A 10,968-nucleotide genomic window follows, 5' to 3' on the forward strand; every position below is an offset into this window, starting at 1 on the left:
GAAAAGGCATCTGTCGTTCTTTTAGTCAATGGAGAGAACTCCAAACATTCAAAAGCATGAACCAAGATAAAGATATTGCTCTATTCGTGCTCCATAAGTGCATAATGTTGACTTGTTGGAAATATCTCAGAAATCAGAAGACGGCTAACTGCATGACCGAAAATGCTACAAAACTAAACAACCCAACTTCAAAATAAGGTTTCAGATGTCCCCTTTAACACCGGTCTCTCTTTCTGTAGCACATATCGACCAGAAGAGGTCAGTCACTTTTACTGAGACTCAACAGGAAGCATTGGCAAAGTCATCGTCTGCTACACCCACACCTATACCCAGCACAGACCCACAGGCTGAGGCCAGGAGATTAAGTCTTGGAAGGACATCACCTTTAACCACAGCTCCCCCTGAGACTGTTTCCCCTATCATCAAAGCTGACCAGCACAGTCCAGGACGGTTACAGGTGATTTGTAGTCTCTATGGCAGTATTCTAAACTCTTAATTTTACTGTATATATAATCTCAATATAGAAGTATTGACTAATAGAACATGATGCTCTGAAACACCTTAAGTCTTAGGTCACCAGTTTGAGATGTAGTTGCATATCTGATCCAGAACTCATTACCTGTATTTTCTTACCAGGCCTCACCTTTGGTCAGGGGTCAAGAGAAGAGAGAGAGGGGCAGTGTTAGAAGTGGCCTTTCCCCAACACCCTCCTCTGCTCCAGTATCTAGATCCTGCTCACCCCTCCCTCCACCTCTCCCAGTGCTGAGCACCCCAGTTCGGCTGGCAGCTGCCCAGATCCGGGAGAGCCCAGAAGATGAGGAAACATCTGGGCTCCTGCAAAACACAGACTCCTCGCTACAGACGGGTGAGGATCGGGGCACAGAGAACCCTCTACTAACCTCTTTGCTTACACCACACACACTGTCACCTCTACCCCTCTCTCCTGTAGATCTGGATCTGGATGAGTCCCATGTCTGAAAATATATTAAAGCCATAGTTTTAATGGAGAAAGCTGCTCTATGTTCAAATAATACTAAAAACGAAAAGTACGTACACTATTATATAAGCCAAGGTTCGCCTGAGGCCCTGCCTCATCTCAAGCTCGTTTAAGATATTGCAGGGGAGTTGATACATTTTACTCAGACAAAAATATTTTTCAGCCTACAGTCAAAACCTTTAATGATAAACGTTAAACGTTCATGTGGCACTGTGAATCAAAAGGATTTTATCCATCATCAAATAACATTTAGCCAGCTGAGAGCTGTACCATTCAATGTTTTAGTGGATCATAAATATGAAATATAATGTTATTAATTCATGGACATATTTCATCCCATGATGTACGATGTTAATAAAATGTTTAATTAAATATATTAAAGTAATTATATAGATTTTAAAAGGTATTCTAATTATTTTAAATAGTATGTATTAAAATAGATATCTTGATATGATTAATATTAAAAATCACATTTATTTCCAAAACGTATATACAGAGAGTTTCCCAGCTCAGATTAAGGATACTCCTAGACCAAAAGGAATGCAAGACTAGGCTTAATTAGTTTGGGAATATGGGAAATGTATGTATTTTTCCAGACTTAGGTTAAGCCAAATATTTTACTGAAAGGATGAATATCCAAAACCGAGTAATCTGACACCAGACCAAATTTGCAAATGTCTAAAAGATCTAATTATTCTGGAGAATGACAGTTTAAATGCTGTGGAGGTTGCATTTGTTTCAAAATCACATTCTATTTATGATAAATATGCAGAGGTTATTATATAAACTGAATGACATTTAACTTTCAACAGATTGACAGAACTAGTCTTGTTCAGTCTGCAAGTCAGAAAATATTTAAGCAAAATTATATCATCAAAATATATATGTATATTGTAATAGCTTAAGCTAGCAAGGTGCCTGAGAGGATCGGAAGATTGTCATTATGTCTTTGTGTTCAAATATGCAGTGATCTGTGTCTGTTTCTCTTGTCTGTAATGTGCTGCTATTTGTTGGACTTGTGCAATAATAAAATATAATTTCAGCCAACGCTTGGAAAGTACATCAAGGTGTGTTTATGAAAAATGACAACGCCTTGTAACAAAGACAAACAATGCTGTTGAGTAACATGCTGCAGACCTTGAAATATCTGTCCAAACTTGACTCAAGTCGGTTTCAAACTTTACGTTTGGGTTCTCAGCTTTTGCCTCCCATTAGTAAAATGTTTTACTGTTTCCCCGTGGTTTTGTCTTTGTTTTGTTCTTCTTTAATCCATGCATTGACTTAAAACTCAAGTAAACAGTCCTTTTTGTGAACTCAAAATCAGTAGGCATTTCACTTTTTGGATATGAATGTCTCCAAAAGCTTAAAAAGCCTGTCCTCTCTTGCAGCAGCTTCTCGATCTCTCTGTATTCCCTGTCTCTCCTCTCCTCTCTAGCCTACAGCTCCTTCTCCCATCGTTCCTGTCTTGCAAGCATTTCTTGCTCCCTCCTTTTCTCTCTCACCAGAGATTGCTTTTCCCTTTCCTTCTCTCTCTCCGCAGCTCGTCTCTCTTTCCTCCTCTCTCTCCAAGGCTCGTCCTTCTCTCTCATCTTCCCTCTCAGCCTCCTGTTCTCTTTCTCCTCCTGCTTCCTTTCCAGCTCTTGCAAAGCTGCTATAAAGTACTGCTCCTTTCTCCTTTTAATGGGAGGTGATGAGGACACCAGAACAGGTGAAGCGGACGGTGTGCACAGAATGGAGGAAACGTTGGGGATCTCGCTCCCAAAAGCCTGATCCATGACTGTATACCACTTCCAAAAATGGGCAGATGGGTCTCCTCCCATTAGAGACAGGCCTTTAAGGTCCTGTAAAAATGTGTTGAAGAATGAAAGCGTTTGTTATTATACACACGGATAGATAGGGCAAAGAAGAGTGCAATGATATTGCAAGGTATGCACAATATAAACTAGCTAATGAGACAATATCAGTATGATATTATATACAATTTCTTATTTATTAGAAGTGTGTATATATAATTTATTCTACAATTGCAGCAATTGTTCTCGAACAAAAACAAATTGTGCATGATGACCTTAAGCCCATATCCAGGTGCTTCAGAGCATCGTCTCATTCTATTGGTCATCGTATCTCTATGGAAATTACAGAATTGTCAGATCTGCACCTGACCTCACTCCTTGTGGCTGAATGCAGTCGAATTCTCACAGATATGTTCCAATACCTTGTGCAGAGCTTTCCTCTAAAGTTAGATAATGTTACTACAGCTAATAGGGATAAACTCCCTGTTGATACCCTTGATTTCAAAAGAACTGCTGGATAATCAGGTGTCCACATATTGTAGGTGATCTTACCTTATATTTCTGTCTTAGGTTCTCCCATTTCTTTTTCACCCAGGCTGGTGTCACCTTACCCTCCAGACCTTGCTCATTGACAAACAGCCTGTAGAACCAAAAATTCAGTATTTAATGTGACAAAATAAACTAATGAAAACTAACATTACTGACTACAGGGTCACTCACTCGAACGCTCTGAGGGCAGTATTCCTCTTGCCAGTGAATAAGCTTCTATTGCTGATGCTCCACACAATAAGGTCTGCTGTGTTGGCATCAGTCCCTAAAAGCAGACTTCAGCCTTCAGTTGTGTTTTAACCATCAGTGATGCATTTTTTTGTGTTCATTTAAACACTATTTGAACTAACAGCACATTTCCCTTCCATCTAAATAAACTACACCTACTATTTTTGAACTATTTGTACAATGTGAAATAACGGTTAGCACCTTTTGAGCTTAAATGTCTGAGAAATATTCTAAAAGCACAGTTACTGAACAACCAGGAGGTGGGGGATAACCTACAAAGTGGCTTAACTTAAATAAATGTATGCAAAGTCAATTATACATAAAGTTTTTAAAGTATGAAGCCAAACATACACTTGTACTCATAAAGCTTAAATAAATAGATAAAATAAATACATAAAATCCTCCCCAGAATACACACTAGAATTAGAATCACTTTATTGGCCACGGTGCTTGCACACAGAGGAATATGTTCTCCGCATATAACCCAATACGCGCAGTGAAACACACACACACACACACACACACACACACAGAGTAGTGAACACTAGGGGGCAGTGAGCAGTTGGGGGTTAGGTGCCTTGTTCAAGGGCACTTCAGTGTAGTGTAATTTGTAGATGTGGAAGGCTTAAAATAAACAAATAATTTTACAATTCTGCAAATACAAATTTCATGAAGAAAAATGAATTAATTGATTAATTAATTAATTAATTGGCAAGGGGAAAAATCTGGTGTTGGTGATTTGAAGGTCTAAAAAAATGTGAAAAGTATATATTTTTTAAATTATTTTAAATGTATGTAAGTTACAGATCTTTTAGCATAATGTCAGCATCCCAACCTACACGTGACATTTAAACGGGACAAAATATAGCCTTATTTCTACAATTAACACACTACATATGACCCTTTACTACATATTCTGCATGTATTACAAAACTGTCATGTCATACATCTATTGGGAGTATGCCTCACAGAGATTAGATCCTAAATGCAGATGCACCTAGTGAAATACAGACGACGTGGTCCTGAGATAAGACATCACACCTTCAAAGTTGTACTTTTATCCAATGGACCCTTGTCTTTAGAACACTGCAACTTCAAAGCAGAACTGCTCAGCAAACATTCCACATTTCATTCCAATCGTTCTAAGAGTTTATCTCAGGCGCTTTCTGCTGCCTGAGTCCACTGTTCAATACTACATTTATACGTTAATAGTAATCATTAAGTCATATCTCTCAACAAAACGAGGAAGATGCATCCACGCCCCAAACACCAACATTTAAAGTTTCCAATCGTTCCCACATCTAGCGTCACTTCTAACTCGTTCTCCATTTCGTGTTTCTTTCTGCCTCATTCACCTCTTCCAGCAGAATATGAGGGAGCGTTATCGCCCTCTGGCGGACTCGGCTGGTGCATCATTCTCAGTGTAACACCGTGGTCCTGCCCTAAATGCCATAACCTGTAGTGTTCACATTTCAACCAAAGCCTTGAGTGCTTTGGGAGAAAATTGGGACAAGACTGAAGTTTCATTTAAAAATAGGGATAGGGCTGAAGTCTCATTTTTTAAAAGTTGGGACGCAGCCCCACAGCGAAGAGCGTTGTATGTTTGAGAGCAGTTACAGCTGAGTCCACCGGAGGGCGCCTTAGTGATGAAGAGGACGGATATGACGAAGTGTAGAGAAGGACGGGTTTCTGCTGAAAGAAAGTGTGAAGTCACTGCGCGACGGAGACCTGGGACGGTTAATATATCTGTTTGTTCAATACTTTCTACATCAGCGCCGCCATGGTAAGATATACTACTCATGAACGTTCATCTTTTGTGTTTATTATCATGAACTGAGTGATGGTTTTGTTCTAGTTGCAAGAATAATTGCGACCGCTGGAGCCGGCGGTATGGTGCTTACAAGCTAAACAGAAAGAAACTAGTGTTTTCTTTGCCTTTTTGGCCACGGCTTTATGTCGAAAATATTCCATCCCGAAGAATTAACAACATTATTATATAACTAAAGCTCAGATAACAACACAAGGCTATAAGGCATAATGATATTTAACAATGCACGGGTGTTGAGAAAATGAAAGTAGTATCAGCTAGCTGTCAGGCTAACCTTATTTACTAGCAACATTTAATGGCTTTCTGTACTCTCTTTTAATTCAAGCAATCACCTTTCAAGTTTAATTTCAAACAAACATCTTTCTTGACTTGATATTGAAAAGGATGCAGAATGCTCTCTTTTGATTTAGGGTAACTGACCATGAGTCCCATGTGCCCTTTAAGCCTAGTTTCAGCTTTGAAGTCAAAATTAGTATTAGAGATTATTATTTTATTATTATTATTATTATAGAATAGAGATTATTATTTTTTTGCTACACATTATTTTAACTAATCCAGCAGTTGTTTACATCAATGTATTATTATTATTATTTTTTGTACTCTTGACAGTGTTTGACAAAATTTACAACTATAATTAATATTAGAAACATTATCAACTACTCATTGTTTGGAACATTGTTATATTCATTCATTGTCTGTAAGCAGTGGGTCCAGAGCCTACCTGGAATCACTGGGCGCAAGGCAGGAACACACCCTGGAGGGGGTGCCAGTATTTCACGGGCCGACACATACTCACACATTCACTCACACCTACAGACACTTTTGGGTTGCCAGTCCCAGTTTTTGGACTGTGGGAGGTAACCGGAGCTGCCAGAGGAATCCCACGCAGACACGGAGAACGCACCACACTCTTCAGACAGTCACCCGGAGGAAACCCACGCAGACACAGGGAGAACACACCACACTCCTCACAGACAGTCACCTGGAGGAAACCCACACAGACACAGGGAGAACACTCCTCACAGACATTCACCCGGAGGAAACCCACGCAGACACATTGAGAACACACGACACTCCTCACAGACAGTCACCCGGAGGAAGCCCACACAGACACGGGGAGAACACACCACACTCCTCACAGACAGTCACCCGGAGGAAACCCACGCAGACACAGGGAGAACACACCACACTCCTCACAAACAGTCACCCGGAGGAAACCCACGCAGACACAGGGAGAACACACCACACTCCTCACAGACAGTCACCTGGAGGAAACCCACGCAGACACAGGGAGAACACACCACACTCCTCACAAACAGTCACCCGGAGGAAACCCACGCAGACACAGGGAGAACACACCACACTCCTCACAGACAGTCACCTGGAGGAAACCCACGCAGACACAGGGAGAACACACCACACTCCTCACAGAAAGTCACCCGGAGGAAACCCACACAGACACAGGGAGAACACTCCTCACAGACATTCACCCGGAGGAAACCCACGCAGACACATTGAGAACACACCACACTCCTCACAGACAGTCACCCGGAGGAAACCCACATAGATACGGGGAGAACACACCACACTCCTCACAGACAGTCACCCGGAGGAAACCCACACAGACACAGGGAGAACACACCACACTCCTCACAGACACTCACCCGGAGGAAACCCACGCAGACACACGGAGAACACACCACACTCCTCACAGACATTCACCCGGAGGAAACCCACGCAGACACGGGAAAAACACACCAACTCCTCGCAGTCACCCAGAGCGGGATTCAAACCCCCAACTCCAGGTCCTTAGAGCTGTGTGATGGCGACACTACCTGCTGCACCACCGTGCCGTGCCACTGTTATATTAACATCAGCTAATGTGCATCACATGTTTTCAGTGAGAAAATAACAACGATAAAAGAACAAAAATCAAACTGCAAAAGATTCTGCTGGGTACATACCATAGGCATAATTTTATGCTTCTGTTTACAGCACAGTGACACTCCATAGGTCCAAATGTTTGTAGACTCACCTTATATTAGTTCATTCAGTTAATTTAAAGTGCACAAACAAACTGTAAAATCTTCACATTCCCCAAGCATTTGATATATAAACAGTTTACTAACGGTAAAGTTTTTACAAATCTAAGCACCAGTTGTTGTCTGTAACTTATTGTGTATCCAATCTTATTCTTACAGTCTATTATGTCATATAACGGAGGGGCCGTCATGGCCATGCGTGGGAAGGAATGTGTTGCAATAGCATCAGACAGGAGGTTTGGCATCCAAGCACAGATGGTCACCACTGACTTTCAGAAGATCTTCCCCATGGGTGATAGACTCTTCATCGGCTTGGCAGGACTGGCCACAGATGTGCAGACAGTGTAAGCACCGCATCAATTCCTCCTTTCTTGATTTGTTTTTTTTTGTTTACGTTGCAGTCATATGGAATTTCATCTGATTTATGACATTACTACATTATTAAAATAGTCAGCTTTGTTTGATATAAAGTGGTTCATCATAGAGAATGTTTTCTTTCAGAGTAGTTCACCACCAGAGCTTTTAAAAGCTTCTGTTTTTTGTCACCTACATTCCCACCTACATACAAGACTTCTATAAACCATCATTTGATACAGTGAGAATTTGATACCGTGTAATGAAACCCTGTCATGAGCTAAGTGAAGTGCACAATTGGCAAATGCGTACATGCCAGCCATTGTGAGGGTTTAATACATTTTTAAATGTGTAGCCACTCAGCCATTCAGTCAGTCTGTCCGGCGCTTTGTAGTCAGTGTATCCAGTGTTTCACATGAATGATGCTGAATGTCGTTGTTGTTTTCATATTTAACCCAAAGTTAACATTATTGCTGTCACTTAGTGTTCATATTTATGTAGTAGACAACACAACCGCTGGTTTCTTTCACCACCATCTGAATAAGTGCACTTCCTCACAGTGCACCACTTCCCATCAGCGTGCCCTGAAAGGCTTTTAGACCTCAGTGTTTTCAGATGTTTGATCTGTCGATTCTCACACTAACAAACGTCTGCTCTCGTCTAATTATTAGGGGTTTTGTGTTTTGTTTTGTTTCTTTTGCCCTGTATTTCAGGATATTTCACAGTTTACAACTCATACTGTAATAAGTAATTCTGAAAATTCAGGAAACTAAGCAGTACAGTAACATCAAAATTAGTGTGGTGAGTTTTTGTGTTTATTTCAAACATGGCTGACATTTCCCTCTCCCTTCCCTCAGGTCCCAACGTCTCAAGTTCCGCCTGAATCTGTATGAACTAAAAGAGGGTCGTCAGATCAAGCCTAAGACATTTATGAGCATGGTGTCCAACCTGTTGTATGAGAGAAGGTAAGTGCAATTTCATTTTAAGACCTAGAATACCTGATTGTATCCTAACAGCTCAGTCAGATAATCAGGTTCACTACTTGAGCTATTCATACAAGATGCTTAACTGCGGAAAGAATCGCTATTCTCTGAAGAAACGTTTTTTTTTTTTGTTTGTTTTTTTGTTTTTATTATTCTACAAACAGTTTCTATTTAAAAACTAAAAAAAGAATCCTTTTTGTGATAGGTTTGGACCCTACTATATTGAGCCTGTGATTGCTGGTCTCGATCCTAAAACATTTGAGCCTTTCATCTGTTCTCTGGATCTGATTGGATGCCCCATGGTAACGGAGGATTTTGTGGTCAGTGGTACTTGCTCTGAGCAGATGTACGGCATGTGTGAGTCACTATGGGAACCTGATATGGTGGGTGCAGCCTGTTAATATTCGATTCAGTCTACATTGTCAATATAACTGATCCTTATGTTTCTATGAATTGAAAAATTGCCTTGCTCTGTGTTTCATTGTGTACTCTGCCGGTGTTTGTTTTGCTCAGGAGCCAGAGGACCTGTTTGAGACCATTTCACAGGCAATGCTAAATGCTGTAGATAGAGATGCTGTTTCTGGAATGGGAGTTATAGTCCATGTCATGTGAGTATATCAAGTTAATCTGCATGTTTGGTTATGGCCTTCATTTTCTAGAGGGGGATGTTGTGTCTTGGAGTAGCTCGTTTTAAAACGGAAAGTCTGATTTTTGCCGTAAAGCTTTTTTTATTTTTTTTATTTTTTATTTTATTTTTTTTTAAACCAAGCAACTCTTGAAGGCACACACCATGAAATTACAGCTGAGTGAAGGACATTGTGCACCAGATAGGGGGAATAATAACATACATTCATTCATTATCTGTAAGCGCTTATCCAGTTCAGGGTGGCGGTGGGTCCAGAGCCTACCTGGAATCATTGGGCGCAAGGCGGGAATACACCCTGGAGGTGGCGCCAGTCCTTCACAGGGCAACACAGACACACAAACAAACACACACACTTTTTGAGTCGCCAATCCACCTACCAACGTGTGTTTTTGGACTGTGGGAGGAAACCAGAGCACCCAGAGGAAACCCATGCAGACACGGGGAGAACACACCACACTCCTCACAGACAGTCACCCGGGAACGGGAGTCAAACCCACAACCTCCAGGCCCCTGGAGCTGTGTGACTGCGACACTATCTGCTGCGCCACCGTGCCGCCCGGAATAATAACATCTCATGCACAAGTGTCATATACATTGCTTTCCTGTTGACTGATGTGTCATTAGAAGCATATGTGTTTTTTTTTTTCATTGAAATGGACAGGTATTTGACACAGGAACTGAATATCAATTTTTAGATTTTTGCTATTTCCCAGATACCCTCCCCCCACCCCACTTCAATTAAAAGCATATGTTAACATAGCTATACTGTTATACTGATAGATCAGATTTTAGGCCAGTGCAAGACTGGAGGCCTGTATCTTAAACTATACAAGTATTAATTAAATACAAGAACAACTTGTGCCACTGTCTAACTGCTGTATCTGTTTACATTTTCCAGAGAGAAGGATAAGATCACCACGCGAACCCTGAAGGCCAGAATGGACTAGAGAAAATTGCTACTGCTTTCCCTTTTCTGCATCCTCTTTTTGTACTGCAATAGAATTTACTTCTCCAAAAAAAAGTACTTTTTCTTAACACACACTTCAATAAACCAAACTAGTGACTTAATTTGTTGGTCAGTCAATTTTTTTTATGCTTTGTTCATGCAAGTCCAGTTATTTCCTGTACACATAATAGCCTCCAATCAGATGTCACACTCACCACAATAAATCTCTGATGGCAAACAGCTGCCATCATGTTTTAAGGTGTTAAAAATTATATATTCCTGCCATTTCCGTATTCTTTACGTAAAAATGTCTTGTTTTCATAAAATCTGGTCTTCTCAAAAAATCCTGGCAGCTTCTTTAAATGCTGGCTGTAAATTCACACATCCCCTATACCACCTAGGTGAATATAAACTTTCCTATATCCTTTTGAATATCTAGAAAAGATGTTTATATTTGGACAGGGAGAACACACAAAGTCTTTCAAAATGCAACATTTTACTCAGGTTTTTAAAATGATGTTTTATTTTTTTAATATTCAAAAAAATATTTAAGACACAAACAACCAGAGTAAAGAAAGTTGCGAATAAAGGCCCGCGATTAT

The 10,968-nt window shown here is 40.5% G+C and overlaps 3 protein-coding genes across 16 annotated transcripts in view; 2 read left to right on the forward strand and 1 right to left on the reverse strand.

Moving 5' to 3' along the window:
- LOC136692431 (protein unc-80 homolog) overlaps positions 1-978 on the forward strand; it is a 40,689-nt gene extending 39,711 nt beyond the window's left edge. For all 14 annotated transcript variants that reach the window (XM_066665823.1, XM_066665830.1, XM_066665827.1 and 11 more), the window contains 2 exons: positions 240-457; positions 637-978. In XM_066665823.1, coding sequence (XP_066521920.1) covers positions 240-457; positions 637-978 — 560 coding nt within the window. The remainder of the gene's footprint in view (positions 1-239; positions 458-636) is intronic.
- Positions 979-2,068: 1,090 nt separating this feature from the next.
- On the reverse strand, positions 2,069-4,980 carry si:ch73-193c12.2 (uncharacterized). The gene is made up of 4 exons (XM_066664062.1): positions 4,923-4,980; positions 3,511-3,604; positions 3,343-3,430; positions 2,069-2,838 (listed from the first exon to the last, which is right to left on the reverse strand). The coding sequence occupies exons 1-4, from the start codon at positions 4,978-4,980 to the stop codon at positions 2,434-2,436; spliced, it is 645 nt and encodes a 214-aa protein (XP_066520159.1). The 3' UTR covers positions 2,069-2,433.
- A 212-nt stretch (positions 4,981-5,192) lies between these two features.
- On the forward strand, positions 5,193-10,497 carry psmb3 (proteasome 20S subunit beta 3). Its single transcript, XM_066665087.1, has 6 exons — positions 5,193-5,350; positions 7,597-7,781; positions 8,649-8,756; positions 8,980-9,157; positions 9,288-9,382; positions 10,319-10,497. The coding sequence occupies exons 1-6, from the start codon at positions 5,348-5,350 to the stop codon at positions 10,365-10,367; spliced, it is 618 nt and encodes a 205-aa protein (XP_066521184.1). The 5' UTR covers positions 5,193-5,347; the 3' UTR covers positions 10,368-10,497.
- The last annotated feature ends 471 nt before the right edge of the window (positions 10,498-10,968 follow it).

The sequence above is a fragment of the Hoplias malabaricus genome, chromosome 3, assembly GCF_029633855.1.
Source record: "Hoplias malabaricus isolate fHopMal1 chromosome 3, fHopMal1.hap1, whole genome shotgun sequence".
NCBI classification, from domain to species: Eukaryota; Metazoa; Chordata; class Actinopteri; order Characiformes; family Erythrinidae; genus Hoplias; species Hoplias malabaricus.

What these genes read in the sequence shown, in the direction of transcription:
- si:ch73-193c12.2 (XM_066664062.1), bottom strand. Translation starts at nt 4,980, where the DNA reads ATGCACCAGCCGAGTCCGCCAGAGGGCGATAACGCTCCCTCATATTCT. An exon ending in ACTGCCCTCAGAGCGTTCGA is followed by an intron (nt 3,431 to 3,510) that starts GTGAGTGACCCT and finishes TTGGTTCTACAG; the next exon opens with GCTGTTTGTCAATGAGCAAG. An exon ending in ACCTAAGACAGAAATATAAG is followed by an intron (nt 2,839 to 3,342) that starts GTAAGATCACCT and finishes ACATTTTTACAG; the next exon opens with GACCTTAAAGGCCTGTCTCT.
- psmb3 (XM_066665087.1), top strand. An exon ending in CACTATGGGAACCTGATATG is followed by an intron (nt 9,158 to 9,287) that starts GTGGGTGCAGCC and finishes TGTTTTGCTCAG; the next exon opens with GAGCCAGAGGACCTGTTTGA. An exon ending in GGAGTTATAGTCCATGTCAT is followed by an intron (nt 9,383 to 10,318) that starts GTGAGTATATCA and finishes TACATTTTCCAG; the next exon opens with AGAGAAGGATAAGATCACCA.